The sequence below is a fragment of the Marmota monax genome, unplaced genomic scaffold, assembly GCF_021218885.2.
Source record: "Marmota monax isolate L192 unplaced genomic scaffold, Marmota_monax_Labrador192_F-V1.1 WCK01_AAM20220418_F8-fsc00160, whole genome shotgun sequence".
NCBI lineage: Eukaryota > Metazoa > Chordata > Mammalia > Rodentia > Sciuridae > Marmota > Marmota monax.
Window position 1 is genome coordinate 2,936,127 of NW_026694183.1, and position 15,300 is coordinate 2,951,426.

Here is a 15,300-nt window from a genome sequence, read left to right on the forward strand (position 1 = left end):
TGGGTTCAGTTTCAAAACCATTTTATACAAAGTCACAGTGTCAGAACTCTGGTAGAAAACAGGCGGGTACAGAGGCGGCATCCAGCTCAGGAGGTATCCATGGTTTCACCTTCTGTGGGGAGAAGGGAGGGAAGCCACCTGGTTAGTGTGGCCTGGAGACAGGGCCTGAGTTCTCCCACCAAGCTCCCCATGCTGCCCATCAAGAGCGACAGTGGGAGCACTGGGCACAGACTAGGGACACTCACTGAGCTCATTGAAGAGGAAGGCATCCTGGTACTCCTTCATGTACTGCGTGGAGCGGGACTCGTCCAGGAAGAGTGAGTAGACCCGCTTAATGTCGTCTACCTGCACCTCTGTACCCTAAAAAGGGAGGGCAAGTTCTCAGTGGGCCTTCTCCAAGAGGCCCAGGACACACAGACCCCAGCTCAAGCCACTGCCACATCCCAGGCAACAGAGGTTGGCAGACAAGGGAGAGGATCCTGGGCCAGATCTCCTGGGTTCAAATCCCGCCTCAGCCACCTTTTGATGAGCAGACCAGCCTCTCTGTCCTTCAGTTTCTTCCTCTGTGAGATGAACTTAGGATCTACTTATAATTAGTATTTACTGAGCACCTACTATGTGCCTGGACAAGAGATAAAGAAATAAACACTAAGTGGGGCTGGGGATATAGCTCAGTTAGTACAGTGCCTGCCTTGCATACATAAGGCCCTAGGTTCAATCCCCAGCTCTGCCAAAAAAAAAAGAAACAAGCAAACACTAAGGCCCTAAGGATAAAAATTCCCTGCCTTTGAAAACATATACTCTGGGACTTAATATAAGTCCCCACTGAAAGCCCTTGGAGGAGTGGGTCATTCATTCAATCTGGTCCCTGCTGGCTGACTCAGCTGGCTGACCTTGCGTTTCCGGCACACCAGGCTAGCAGCTGTGATTAGCTGGATAGCATAGCGCAGGGAAGTCTCCAATCCGATGCGGGTTAGCACTGTGTAGGCGTCTTCGCTCATCTCCACGTCTTCCTCCTCACACCTGCAGGCGGGTGGGCAGGGGACAGACACTCAGCCAGAGCTGGGCCTCTGACTGCAGGATCCCCCTGGCTCTTCGCCCTTGGGGTACAAGTGGAGCATGAATCTCAGAACCACAGGTTGCTGAAGCTAGAAGAGCCACTGAGGCAGGGTGGGCCTGGACCTCCTGACCCCCTGACCCTCAATCTAAGGCTTTCTTCCCCATATCAGTCACCAGTACCTCCTCTGGGTCAGATGTCACTGCCAGGATGCCCCACTTAGACTTCTCTCCACAGGCCCAGGCAGGCCCCGCCCAACCTTACTAAAACAGGGAGGGCACGGGCCACCCAACTTACCGAATGCGGAGGATCTGCTTTGTGTCCTTCTCACTGTAGGGAGAGGTGGAGACAATAAGCAGCCGGTCCAGTAGGTCAATGGGGATGCCATGGGGGCTCTGGTAGCTGGTACCCCGGATCCTGGGGAAGACGGCAGGAAGGGCTGTCAGGTGATGTTCCCAGAACCCAGCTCTCTGTTCCCATTTCTCAAAATATTCCTACCTACCTATCCATCACAGCCCACGTAACCTTCAGCTCCTCGATTACATCACCTCCTGACTGCACAGCCTTCCCCAGCTGCGTCAATCCCCCAAGCACCCTCCTCAGCTGATCCTAGGTATCTATACCAGGGATTACTGGATCAAGGTCCCACTCCCTGCTCCACACAAAGCTCCAGAAAGAAAGGGACCATGCTGTCTTGTTCCCTGCTACACCTGGGCAGGTACAGGCCTGGCTCATGGTAAGTGACAGGAAATAAGGCAATTCTCAATACTCATGGCAGCTGCATTGTAAAGTCACTGGTAACATACAGAGCCACTGCTCCTGAGGAAAAAGGCAGGGTTAGGTCCCTGTGAACCCTGGTCACCACACTATCACCAACCAATCATCACCAAGTCTCCATGAGAACATGCTGTGGACCTCTCACACTGAGCTCCTAGCCAGCAGCACTGCTGCTCATGTCTGCTTGAGGCCCGGTGCATACCTGCAAGGCTCATCCCAGCCTTCCGGTGCTTACGAACACTAAGCGCTCCTCAGCACTAAGCTCGAGGGACTTTTTAACTGAAATCACCAAACAAGCACAAAGTGACAAACACGGCACTAAACTGTTCAGGAAAACATGGCACTAAATTGCTCAGGAAAATGGCACTGGTTTACAACATGGGAGCTGAAACAAGCAGGCAGAGTGACGCCCAGCAGCTTTGACTGAGATTGTGGCATCAGGAGGTTTCAATTTGCCTCTCTGTGCACACCTGTGACAGCAAGAGGACCCTGAAAAATTGATTTGGGGATTATAGATAAGTGTTAGCAAGCAAACAGATGCATGCGTTGGGGCTGTAGCTCAGTGTTAGAGCGCTTGCCTTGCACATGTGAAGTACTGGGTTCGATCCTCAGCACCACATAAAAATAAATAAAGATATTGTGTCCATGTACCACTTAAAAAAAAATTAAAACAAAAAAATAGATTCATAAACACAGAATCTGCAAACTGGTCAGCATCCTCCCAATGCCCCGGAGGGTTCCAAACCCTGATCTGCAGCTACTGCAAACACAGGGCTCAGAGCCTCTTCAGGCTCTGATACAATTAGATGTACCGCCATAACAAGTCACTGCTGGTCTGGTCTGCAAATTGAGGCTGAGCTGATATCTACCTTCTGATTTTCTTTTGGAGTTAGAAATGGAATCTGGGGCCTTGCACACACTTAGCATATGTACAGCACTGAGCTAATTCCCAGCTTCCTCCTGAACTTCTCTGAAGGTTCAAGAAGTCCATCCAGGAATAGAGCCAGATAAAGCTGCCACTGCCTTGTGCAGCCGTGTCTCCCACTTCCCTTAGTGATACCACGCCCATATCCAGCTTCAGCTGGGCATGTGGCACTGGAGACAACACTCCCTGGGCTCCCTTGCAGCCAGGCACAGCCAGGCACCCAAGCATGGAAGTGCTGGGTACAGCCTCCAGACCAAATCCTCTTTCTTGCAGGCTGCCTGATCGCCTCCTCCATTCCTATTCCTGATTCCAAAGGTGGATGAGGTGGAGAGCAGAGCCAGCTGGGACCACAGTAGAATGCCAGTAACACCCTAGGGTAGAGGGTTTTACCTGAACATTGTACCCTGTGTGTCTCAGGAATATTCCACAACTTCTTTAGGTAAAAAAACAATACTAAGAATTTTGATGACTAAGTATTTAACTCTAAGTCACTTAATTGATTATAGAGGTTTATGCAGCATCTAAGATATCACTGTTCTCCCCAAATTTAAAAAGCCCTTGGAGTACCCCAGTGAGTGACCTGCAGCACTGGGCTATCTCTGCATGTAGTCTGGGAACTGAAGCCTAAGGGCTACAGGAGCAGCAAGGCCTCCTTGTGGGGCAGAGCTGCCTGTGGCCCTGAACCATGGCCTAACTAGAAGAAAAAGTTCACCTTTCATGTGTGACCACTGTGGTACTGAGGGCCACTGTGCTGTCTCCCTGAGACTACTCCCGCCTAGAGCACCCTGTCACCAACATAAGCATTTGCAAGCACTCACCTTGTGATGCCACGGTTGGTGGCCATGATAAGGACAGGCGCCATGTCACTCTCCAGGGCCCGATTGAGGAAGGAGAAGCTCTCAATGTCCAGCATGTGTACCTCATCGATGAATAGCACCTGGAAGACATTGGGCACATGTCACACTCACCATCTGTTCACCACACCTGCCCGGGACCCTGGCCACTGCTCTGGCCACTCACCCCAGGGATGATCTCTGCCTTGCCTTCCTCACGCCACTCAGCCACCTTGGCATTGATCTGCTCACGGACTTCTGACTTGATCTCCCCTGTGTCACCTGCAGGAGACAGGTAGCATCATGGAAATCAGAGGGGAGACAGGTCCAAGGCTGGAGGGTGGGCAAATAGAAAAAGATGGATGCCAGGGATGGACGAAGGCAAGAAAGACCAAGGTGGTAAAACAACCAAAGAACCAGAGAGTCTGAAATAGCACCAGAGAGGAAGGAAAGAGGTCAGGGTCTGCCCATTTCATACCCCCTGAGAGAAGGACTTGGATGGCAATAACGGAGACGAACGAACCAAACTCATTGAGAAAGAAGAACAGCAGACAGCTAGTAGGGGCCGAAGGAGAGAAAGTCAAGGAGCAGAGGTGTCTGAGGAAAGATGCCATGTCTAGGGTAGGGCTGACCTGAGAAGAGAGCCAGGAAGCCCTGGGTGCGGGAGTTGATGACATCGATCTCATGCAGGGACACAGTGTGCACCACCTCCTTGCGTTTCTGGAGCTCTCCATCTGGGCACTGCACAAACTTGGTCTACAGGGCAAGGGTGGGGTGTGAGGGCAGAGAAGGGCATGGTGGGGGTCGGTCTAAGGGAGACTAGGTCCTTGAAGAGTACTGATGGTTATGGGGTTCCCAAAGCTTTGGACACCATGGGCAGCCTGAGGCAATGCAGAGCTGCAGTGCTAGGCTGAGAGGTCCCAGCTACCCTAGGGTTAAGGGAACACCCAGGAGTACCAAAGGGATACAGGGTCAGGATGACAGCAGGGCTCCATGGGCTAAGGAGTGGGAGAGGAGATGGAAACATCCGAGGGCCCCATTTGCACCTGGGAGCCCATGGCGTCATAGTCACGGGCACGTGTGAAGGAGCGACCCAGCTTGGAGATCTTGCCTGTGGCCTTGTCGATAGTGATCACATCCCTGCAGGAGGAAGAACAGGAGTGAGGAAAGGAAAGGACCTAAACTTCCCCCAAAACTCCAGCTACTCAGTGCAGTCTCCAGCTGCTCACCCGGCCTGGACTTTGTCCTTGGTCAGTGACTCAATCATCTTGGTGCCCAGGTCGTAGATGGTTTCCATCTCTGTGGTCTTGAGGGTCAGCTTGCCCACCTTGGAACCCTGAGAAAGTGACAAGCCAGGGAAAGGGCTCAGAGAACTCTGATGTCACCATGAAGCTCCCTGCTCCTACTCTATTCACTATTTACCCAGCTCCAAACTGGGCAGGCAGCTTTTGGGGAGAGGGATGTACCCACTGCCTTGACACGGGGACACACAGGTTGGAGCTCGCCATGCAGAACCCTTTTGATATGTACAGCTCACTGTATGTTAATTACAACTCAACGAAGCTGTTCATACATACAATAAACATAAGTTACTGAAACCAGTACCACAGGCCTAAAGTGGATCACAAGCTAACGTTCACTTCTCAACTCAAAAAAGGGTGTCTTGATTTTGGTTCTTTTCAGATGCTGTCTCATTATGTTGCCCAAGCTAGTAGCAAACTTGTGAGCTCAAGTGATCCTCCAGCGGCAGCCTCCTGAGCAACTGGGACTATAGGTGTGCCCAAGCCAGCTGGGAAAAAACCGGCTAAACAAAAAGGAGAAAAGAGAAATTTCACACCTCCTCCCCACAAGATAAGCTCAGTTAACACTGTCCCAGCTTTCCCCAGGGATCTGGACTATCTCTGCAGTCTGGAATTAAGCTGCAAGCGTTTTGTAGGGACATGAGGCAGGATTAAAGGCCAGGATTAAAGGAGGGAATAAAAAGGAGTTCTGGGCTTACTTGGTTTTTTTTTTCCCCCCTGGCAGTGCTGGGGGTGGAAGCCAGGGCCTCAAGCCAGGGCCGGCATTCTACCACCACACTCGACCACTGGGTTGACATTTTTCATGGGGAGGATACATCTGTGGACTTCTTTTATGACAAAAATCCGGTTTAAAGATTTACCTTGGAAATAGCTTTCCCCATATTTAAATATTTTGCCATATTTTTACCATTCAAAATTTAATTGGTAAAACATGGAACTAATTTTAAAGGACTGTTTGTAGTTATTAAAACTGCAAGTTAATGTAGTGATGCGTTTTAAGTCTCCATTAAAAATGAGGAGCATATGAAAAAAGAAGAGGACGTATATACAAAACCAAAGACAAAGGTGACCAAGGATTAGGTCAATGGCTTGAAGTACATTTGAAGTTTTCTTTTCCTAAGCATTTTATTAGCAGTGGAGACTAAATATAAAAGATAACCACAAAAAACAGATGAACATCAAAAACATCACATAGAGTGGAAGCAACCAGACACAAAGGGCCCAAACTGAACATGTCCATTTCCACGAAATGCCCAGAACAGGCAGTCCAGAGACAGGAGGCTGCCAGGGCTGGGGGACAGGGAGAATGAGGACCCAATGCTTAGGGGACAGGTTCCTTTTAGGACTGTGGAAAAGCTCTAGAACTAGATGGAGGTGACGGTTGCACAACAGTGTGAATGTACCAAGTGCCTCTGAATTTCCACTCTAAAATGGCTAATTTGCATTATGTGATTTTATCTCAAAAAAAAAAAAGGAGCGAGAGAAAACCACAGGCAGGACAAACCATAGCATCTAAGAACTCCCAGCTGGGTGCTGAAGACTCTCTTAAAAATGCTGCAAGAAGCAAATACAGAGAAGGATGGCCACCTCTGTGGCAGCCTCGGTGACGGAAGGGTTCTGATGGGCTAGCAAATTTAAGTTTTTTCTTAGGAGTGGTTATAGGGTATTTGTTTCATAATGATTTATCAGAATTCACACTTTTTAAAACATGTTTCTTTATACATGTCTTATTTATAACAAAAAATTTTTAGCTTAAAGAAAAGGGAGTGAACCACCTCTGTCTCAGAGGCTGGATGGGCACACCCTTGGGCACTAAGCTGTTTAAATCCCACAGAGCAGGTTTTAAAGCCTAACTGGTAGAAGAGAACCGTGAGAAAATTCCAGAACTCCTCTCTCATCGTTCCACTAGCCCAGTCTTAACAGCTCACCAGGTCCCTGGACAACGGATAAACCACGGCCAATTCAACTAACCCCTGCAGCCAGTACTTGAATAGCTTTGACCTGTAGCTAGAATTTTCTATGGAATTCTGATCTCAGTACAGACCTGACAACCCTGCCCTCCAACCCCGGGGTGGAGGCGACCTCAGCCAGGAACACACTCGCAGACTCACCGTCCCTGTGGCTGGCCGATCAATCTGGATCTCCACCACCTCCCCTTCGATGATCTCAGTCTCCTCCCTGGCCAGAGAGCAGACCTGAGGGCTCAGTCCAACACCCAGGCCCTCAGGAATCACCAGCTCCCACAGGCACTTGGGCAAAGGACAGCACCATAAATGGGTTGTCCCTTGGCCACTGGGAGCTGGGACAACCCTCCCACCCTGACAACGGGCCCAGCGCTCACTTGATGCGAACACCAATAGACCGGCGGAAGGCCTGTGTCAGCGCCTCGGTCTTGCTCATTTCCAGGGAGAAGATCTCACTGCCGGCGATAGCTGTGAACGGGGTGTCGGGGCCCAGTGCCTGGGCCATGCCTGGGGAGAAGCAGGCGGGTAGGCAGGTGGCTTCCGGCACCAGGTCCCCCACATCTCCTCCGTGGCAAGTCGCTCCAGGGTCCACTTATTTGGGAAGCCACCCCTCCCACCTGCCACATTTCCCTTCCCCTTCTAATAGGGTCAAGAGCTTCTTCCATCTTATGCTACTTCTACCATAGCACACATCACCTAGAATGGGACCATGTCAAAGCGACCTCCTTAGATTGGAAGCTCCCTTAAATCCAAGCCTTGGAGCTATGGGTCCTCAAGGTCTAGTCAAGGCCAGGCACACCAGGGCAGCTGAGTGACTCCTGCCTTTTCCTAACTGAAATCCTGGTTATCTGGATTCTCACTGCCTAGCTCCACAGTCTGAGCACAGGTGGAACTGAATGTAAAGAAAAGCGGGTCAAAGCAAGCCTCATAGAGCAGGTGGAGGCGCACAACAGTAATCCTGGCTGCTTGAGAGACCAAGACAGGAGGATCACAAGTTCAAGTCTGGCCTGAACAACTTAAGTAAGACTCTGCCTCAAAATAAGAAACAAAAAGGACTGGAGGCTGAGATAACTGAGTGGGTTTTTTATTTGTTTGTTTTGGTACTAAGAATTGATCCCGGGGGTGCTTTACTACTGAGCTGCTTCCCCAGTTCTTCTTTTACTTTTTGAGACAGGGTCTTGCTAAATTGCTGAGTCTCAATAAGATGCCCAGGCTGGCTTTAAATTCGCAGTCCTCCTTTCTCAGCCTCCCAAGTCCCTGGGATGACACGCATGCACCCTATGCCTGGCTGAATAGGTTCTGAAGGATGAGGTTCAACAAGATGAGATGCCTACTGAGTAAAGAGATCATGAATCATTAGTGGGCTGCTATAGGGACTGCTAACTGTCTATTCAACGACCATCTTCCTTTTCTTCCTCAGTTCTAGAAGCCTCATTAAGGCAACAATAATCCAAATTCAAAAATCTAAAAATTAAACTTCCTTAATGGCTCAGTCTCCTTTGTAGCAGAGTGTGACCATAGGACCAATTTCTAGTCAAAAGTACATGGGATTTCTAAGAAAGCTGCCTCAAGGGAGTTAACTATAGGAAGGTACACCTTCATACAATTCTTTTTCTTCCTCTGCTTGGGGAATAGCTGGGAAGGCTGGAGCATAGGTAGCCTTCTTAGAACATGAGGTGACTTTAACACACAAGCAAGTACAGAGAATGTTGAGGTAGGAAGATAGAAGACCTCATGGAACTGCTCAATAAGTCCTAAATGGCTACTTCAGGGCCTTCTATGTGAAAGAATGAACCCTGGATGTTTAAGCCACTGTGATTTTGGGTTGTCCATCAAATGCAGCTGAACCTGACCCTGATTTATATAGGAGGAATTATTTCACAGAGATCAGGAAAACTGCCCCATGAGGGCTTTTTTTTTTTTTTTTTAATTTTTTTCCTTTTTAAAATTTTATTTTCTTAGTTGTTGATAGATTTTATTTTATTTATTTATACGTGGTGCTGAGAATCGAACCCAGTGCCTCACACATGCCAGGCAAGTGTGCTACCGCTGAGCCACAGTCCCAGCCCCCCATGAAGCCTCTTACCCATGGCAATGGCTGTCTTCCCAGTTCCCGGCTGGCCTGCAATGAGGACCGCCCGCCCAGCAATCTTCCCTTCTCGGATCATCTCCAGCACCACTCCGGCTGCCCGCCTGGCTGCCAGTTGACCCACCATGCCCTGGGAAGCCTGTAGGTGGGAGGTGAGAGCGTGTGAGGTGACTTCCTACTGGGCCGCCACTGCATTTCTACTACATCCTGGTTAGTGAAATGAAAGCAGATGTTGGTGCCTGGGACTTCTGAAAAAAGAAAAATGGGAGCTGGGGTTGTGGCTCACTGGTAGAGCACTTGCCTTGAAAGTGTGAGGCACTGGGTTCGATTCTCAGCACCATATATAAATAAAAAATAAAGGTTCATCAACAATTAAAAAAAAAAAAAAGAAAAGAAAAGAAAGACATTTTCTCTACTCTAACTTAATAAAACTCCATGTGTGGCCGGGCACAGTGGCGCACACTTGTAATCCCAGAGGCTTGGGAGGCTAAGACAGGAGAATTGCAAGTTCAAAGGCAGCCTCAGCAACGGCGAGGCACTAAGCAACTCAGTGAGACCCTGTCTCTAAATAAATAAAATACAAAATAGGGCTGGGAATGTGGCTCAGTGGTTGAGTACCCCTGAGTTCAATCCCCAGGACCCCCCAAAAAAACCCCCCATGTGTGACTGAATTTTATAAATATGTATTTAAAGTCTTGAAAGACCAGAACATAGTACCTAACATCCCCAGAGCCCTGTTGCCCACTGCCCAAGGCAGTGATGAAGCAGCCCTCACACCCCAGTCCCCTTTGCTCTACCTGCCGTGGCTCCAAGGCATCATCCAGCCCCAGTCCCCGGATGTGGGAGTGAGCACCTGTATGTAAGGCATAATCAGGAGACATGGTTACTGGCCAGCTTATGAGAACGCTTGGTGTGAGGTGAGGGGCTTCCCTCCAACCTCTGATATTCTTTTTGATCAAACAGGGGACCCAAATCTCCACCCCACTAAGAGGATGGATGTACATAAATGCTCAATTAACTGGAGCTGCTTCTAGGATACACTGTAGTTGGACTAAAATCACTGAGACCTGGTATACCACATAATCAGCTCAAGAACCCAACCATGAGGGTGAACAATGTCACCTCACATGGCTGACTATAGCACTCGCAATAGTTTCATTCCACATAACCCTGAGAAACAAGAGCTCCGGCTACTATCACCCAGGGAGCACTTCTGGAGATCAATGACAATAGCCCCAGGCCCTCCCACAGAGGGGTGGATGGAGTGAACCCAGAGGTGTCAAGTTCTATGCCCCAGACCACACAGCCAGTGAGAGTGAAGACAGAACTCCAGTGCTTCACACCAGAATAGGGCCCAGCAAACTACAGCCTATGGGCTTTGCAAATAAAGTTTTACTGGAACATAGTTACACTGACTCGTTCACCAACTATGCTGCTTTTGCACTGTGGAAGTGTTGAGTAAGTTTCTTCAAAGATTTTTCATTTAGCCCTTTAAGAAAAGATTTGCCAACCACTGTGGTAGACTATAAGCATTAAACGGAAACTACAAGGTGGTGCTAGTCTTCACCAGGTCCTCAGCTCCAGCAAGACCTGGCCCTTTGATGGGTAAAGTACTCTTGATACCTACACAAGTGCTTCATACAGATTATCTTATTGAATTTTATGTTTACCAAGGTGAACTATCTTAGCTCCATTTGGCAGACAAGGAAACTGAGGCCCGGAGAGATGAAGTCCCTAGCCACAAGCTCAGAAGTGGCAGAAGTTGAGCTCAGACTCTAGCAATAAGCTTCCAGAAGCCAAGCTCAGAGCCATAATCCCTTCCTGCCTTTCTCAGAGGCTCTGAATGAATGAGTTCAGTTTCTTTCCTCCAAAAGAAGTCCATCTAGGGGCTGTACCTTGCTAGCCACTGTGCCTCAACTTTCTGCTCCTGGACCTGGCTGTTTGCTGTGTGAGGTGGGCCAGTTACGTGGACACTCTGAGATTCAGTGACCTTAGCTAAAAACAGGACAACAGATCATTATGCACCTCCTAGGTTATTGAGAAGATTCCAAAGCACAGAGGCTCATGCAATTGAGGTTGTCTGCTGAGCCTCTGCTCTGGAAACCCCATGCTCGTACACAGGGAGGAATGAGCTAGACCTGGGCCCAACCCTCAGGGAGCACAGGCCCTGGTGTGTTCTTGGTGTGTGAGGCACATGGCTCAGGATCAACCCCAGAAAGCTCCCAGTGGAGGGCCTCTTTTATGACTTTCAGGCAGGTACACCCAGGAGCCTACTGAGTAGCCAAGCATTAGCAACATAACCTGGGTTGGGGCCCCGTGTGGCCACCTATCTGACCCCACTCTGGAACTCAGGATCCTCCCTTAATGGACAGGAGCAGGACATGTGGCAGGCAGGGTCTAGGTCCTGTTCCTGAGCTCAGTCACTCACCAATGCGCTCGATCCTCGTCACATCACGGATCTCTGGGACTTTGGTTGTGGCCGCCTGGGGGTGTAGGAAGTTGTTAGGAAGGAAACTTGTAGTCCCAGCTTTCTTCAGCTCCTCCTCTGTCCCTCCCTCCTGCCTCCCAGCAGAAACACCCCTTTGTTCCTTTACCTCATAGATAGGCATCAGACCAAACACCAGTCATTCTCACCCTTGAGCTGTCACCAACGACTAGGTGATTGACCCCACTACACTGTTGAGTCCAAGAAGACAAGGACTGTCCATCTCATTCACAGCTCTGTTCTCAGGGCCTATTACACATTCGGACCCCAGGAATTATCTGATGAATGAATGAAGTCGTCTCCATCCCCACTAATCATGCAGACGCCAGTGCAGAGCAGGCACAGAGCTGGAGGTGATCTGGCCCCAGCTGACTGACCACACCCCTGTCCCATGATGTCCCAGCTCTCTGCCATCAGACCTTGCACATGCTGGTTCTCAGTCCAGCCGCCTATTCTCTCCCCCTACCTCCCACTGAATAAGATCAAGTGTTACCCTCTAAGGGATGCCCTTCCTGATGACTGCCATTGCTGGACTAGTTTAAGGGCCTCTGGGTGCTCAGAAAGATGAAAGGACCTTGCTTGGGAATCCAATCACCCCCTCACCCTATGTAAGCTCTCACTCATGAGGAAGACTCTTGGATCAATGTTTTAGACTCCATTGGATGTGAGTCCATGAAGGGCAGCACAGCCCACACCTCTCCTGTTCACCTCAGGCCTCAATGTTTGTGGCCTGAAATGTACATCATTGAGCTCATGTAAAACTATGTATGTTGGGCTGGGGAAATAGCTCAGTGGCAAGAACACTTGCCCAGCACACGTGAGGCCCCTGAGTTTAATCCCAAGCACTGCAAACAAAAAACAAAACAAACAAAAAAGAAAAACATGAGGCCTCCTGTGTCTCCAGTTTGAGAAACCAGCACCATCCTTTCTCATTCGGGGTGGGACTCGGCTCACCTGGGACAATTCAAGACTCCCTGGAGAGCCACACAAAAAAACCTACATGAATGCTCATGGTAGCATTATTCACAACAGCCAAAAGGCGGACAGAACCCAAATGTCCATCAACTAATGAATGAAAAAAATATGGTCTACCCACAACAGAATACTATTCATTTATAAACAGGAACGATGTTTCAATACCTGCTATGATATTGATGAATTCTGAAAATATGTTAAGTGAATGAAGTTCCCACAGAAAAGACCACATGTCATATTCAGAATAGGCAAATCCATAGAGTAGATCAGTGGTTTCCTAGGGCCAACGTGGGAGGTACAAGAAGATCAGAGGGTGCTCAGAAAGAGGTAAGGGGTTCTTATTTAGAATGATGAAAATGTTCTAAAATTGATTGTGGAGATGGTTGCGCAATTCTATCAATACACTAAAAGCCACAGCATAGTACACTCCAAATGTGTGAATTGTATGCTATATGAACTATATCTCAATAAAGATATTTTAAAAAAAGAAACTCAGGTGGTAGACCCATGATTGTCTGTTATATTATTTTCTGACACTTCAGGCTATTTCATAATTTCCAATAAGGAAAAGGAAGACTAAGTAGCCAGCATCCAACCCAGCCTGTCAGCACCTGCCCCAACTCCTTCCTTTCCACAGCTCTTTCTTCTCTTTTCCCACCAGAGAAGGCAGACAGACATTATCTAGAGGAAGCTTCCTCTCTCAGGAGCCCTGGGTTGAGGCTTCCTGACCACATGGTCATAAGCCTTCTTCCTTGCTATGTGATCTTTCCTACCTACTTTCTCCTTTAGCAGGTTGCAACCCAGGAACATGAGACACACTCCCTATCCCCTCCCCAAGCTCCTACCAGAAGGCTGGGAACACCCCTCACCCAAACACACAGATCCTTTATGGGGGTTATGAGGGGAAGACATGGATCTAGGAATCCTAAACTTTGCTGTCCTGATATAAACAGACCTCTTGAGAGAAACTGCTCCCTACAAGGTCTTTTCCTTTCACTATAAGCTTCTATACCCTGCTGCCTGCTGGCCCCAGTGGGATCCAAGATCATTTAAAAACTCAGGACTAGAATTGGGTGTGTTGGTGCATGCTTGTAATCCCAGTGACTCGGGAGGCTGAAGTTGTAGGTCTAAAAGTTTGAGACCAGCCTGGGCAACTTACTTCTCAAAATAAATAAAAAGGGCTGGGGATGTTGCTTTAGAGGTAGAAAACCTCTGGGTTCAATCCCTGATACCAAAAAAAGGACAAAATCCCCAGCACTACACACACACACACACACACACAAAAAAAAAAGCCTAGTAACAAAACAAAAACAATCACCAGTACTGGGCTAGGGTATAGTTCAGAGGTAGAATACTTACCCAACACGTGTGAGGCCCTGGCTTTGATCCCAAGAATGCCCTCCAACAGATACACACATGAAACTAACTCAGTAATCACCATCCAGTATTTCGTCCGCAGGATGTCACTGTCCTTTCCTTCTTCCCTATGGACCTTCTCCTCCTTGCCATAGTAACAGCAACACACTTAACACACTCCCCTGCCCTTCCTTAATCTTGATTGGGGGTCACCACAGGAACTGAGGCATTTGGAAGTCAAGCCTAACCCCCAAGTTCAAGCCGTATTATTTCATCACTCAGTTGTTTCTGGAGCACATGCCAGGTCTCAGCTCCTTGGGGTTCACATGTTCACCAAAACATTCCAGTAACAGTTTATTGAGCATTCACACAGAAACAAGTCCTGTATGACTTGCTGGAAAACAGCCAAAACGGTTCCATGGAAAGATCTCAACCTCTGGGATCTTCCCCACGGACACACTTTTGGAACTCAACACTCGTCCTGCCAATGACCCGCTGAATGAGTTCATGCTCACAAGGACATAGGACAGGTCCTCTTCTGCTCGTCCCCCTCGGAACACAGGGGCCACTCGCACCACAAATGGATTGGAACCCAAGATAACACAACCCTCAACAGACACCGGGGCAAAAGACTGCAGAACCGGCCCTGATTGTGCCCAGAGGATCCTGGGAATTGGAGTTCCCACCACGATGGGGGTCGGATCTGAGATTAAGGTATCCCAACCTATTCTTTTCTCACTCCTTCAGACCCAGGAGCTTGAGAACTCGGCTGCTTCCTCCCTCGGACCCAGGGGTCCAGGCCCAGTCCTCCTCCCTCAAACGGAGTCCCAGAATCCAGACTCCAGCCCACCTCCCTCAGACCCGGGGATCCAGGCCCAGCCCTCCTCCCTCAGACCAGGGTTCCGGGCCTCCCTGAGACTCGAGAGTGTGGGTTCGTGTCTCCCCTCTTCCACGCGCCAACACTTACCACGGTTGCCATGATGCTCACCAACCGCTACTGCCTTAGCGGAAACGGAAACGTGATCGGAGCGAGGGGTTTGGGCGCTCTAGGCTAGCAAGTCCTCCAAAGGTCTCGATGGTTCCTCTTAAGTGAGTAAACTCCGCTCGGAGGGCGGGACGGCACTGTCAGGGCCCGCCCATCAAGCGAGGCTGAACCATAAGCCGGGTGTCCGGAACTCCGGGGTCCCTCCCAACATCTCCTTGCTCCGCCTCCTCTACCCGCCCACTTCTTGCTGAGGCCGATTGCAAAATTCTTCACACCGCTTTTAGCAACCACACGTCCTCCACGCTCCGGTTCCTCTTTATCCCACCCTTTTCCTCCCCACTTTAGGGCCTCCAGCTTCAGATTGACAGATCTAAAAGCCAATCGTTTCCGTTCAGCGCAGCGACAAGCCCCTCCCCATGGAGCTAGCATCCACAATTACAGCGGTGGAGGCGCTGAACGAACCCGATCCGCTCCACCAATCAGGAGACGCGGAAGCCCCCGCCCCCCGGGTGCGGGCCAATGGCGCTGACTGGGGGCGGGCACCGCCTCCTGG

At 49.5% G+C, this 15,300-nt stretch overlaps 1 protein-coding gene across 2 annotated transcripts; it reads right to left on the reverse strand.

The window, feature by feature from the left end:
* Window positions 1–4: 4 nt before the first annotated feature.
* On the reverse strand, window positions 5–15,057 carry Ruvbl2 (RuvB like AAA ATPase 2). Of its 2 annotated transcripts, XM_046466327.2 has the most exons (15): window positions 14,730–15,040; window positions 11,375–11,429; window positions 9,744–9,799; window positions 8,944–9,085; window positions 7,235–7,364; window positions 7,005–7,071; window positions 4,822–4,928; window positions 4,639–4,732; window positions 4,225–4,348; window positions 3,780–3,874; window positions 3,578–3,696; window positions 1,355–1,474; window positions 894–1,023; window positions 246–360; window positions 5–112 (listed from the first exon to the last, which is right to left on the reverse strand). In XM_046466327.2, exons 1-15 carry the CDS (start codon window positions 14,739–14,741, stop codon window positions 87–89), a joined length of 1,392 nt encoding a protein of 463 aa, XP_046322283.1. In that variant the 5' UTR covers window positions 14,742–15,040; the 3' UTR covers window positions 5–86. The 2 variants fall into 2 exon arrangements, with proteins under 2 accessions (XP_046322283.1, XP_046322284.1); XM_046466328.2 differs by lacking the exons at window positions 5–112; window positions 246–360; window positions 894–1,023; window positions 1,355–1,474 and adding an exon at window positions 1,484–3,130 and having other exon boundaries at window positions 14,730–15,057.
* Between the last annotated feature and the right edge of the window lie 243 nt (window positions 15,058–15,300).

Bases quoted from the DNA above. Each gene is read 5' to 3' on its own strand.
- Ruvbl2 (XM_046466327.2), bottom strand. The intron at 3,697-3,779 runs GTGAGTGGCCAG...AATGTCTTCCAG, and splicing joins AGGCAGAGATCATCCCTGGG to GTGCTATTCATCGATGAGGT. The intron at 1,024-1,354 runs GTAAGTTGGGTG...ACCCGCCTGCAG, and splicing joins AAGCAGATCCTCCGCATTCG to GTGTGAGGAGGAAGACGTGG.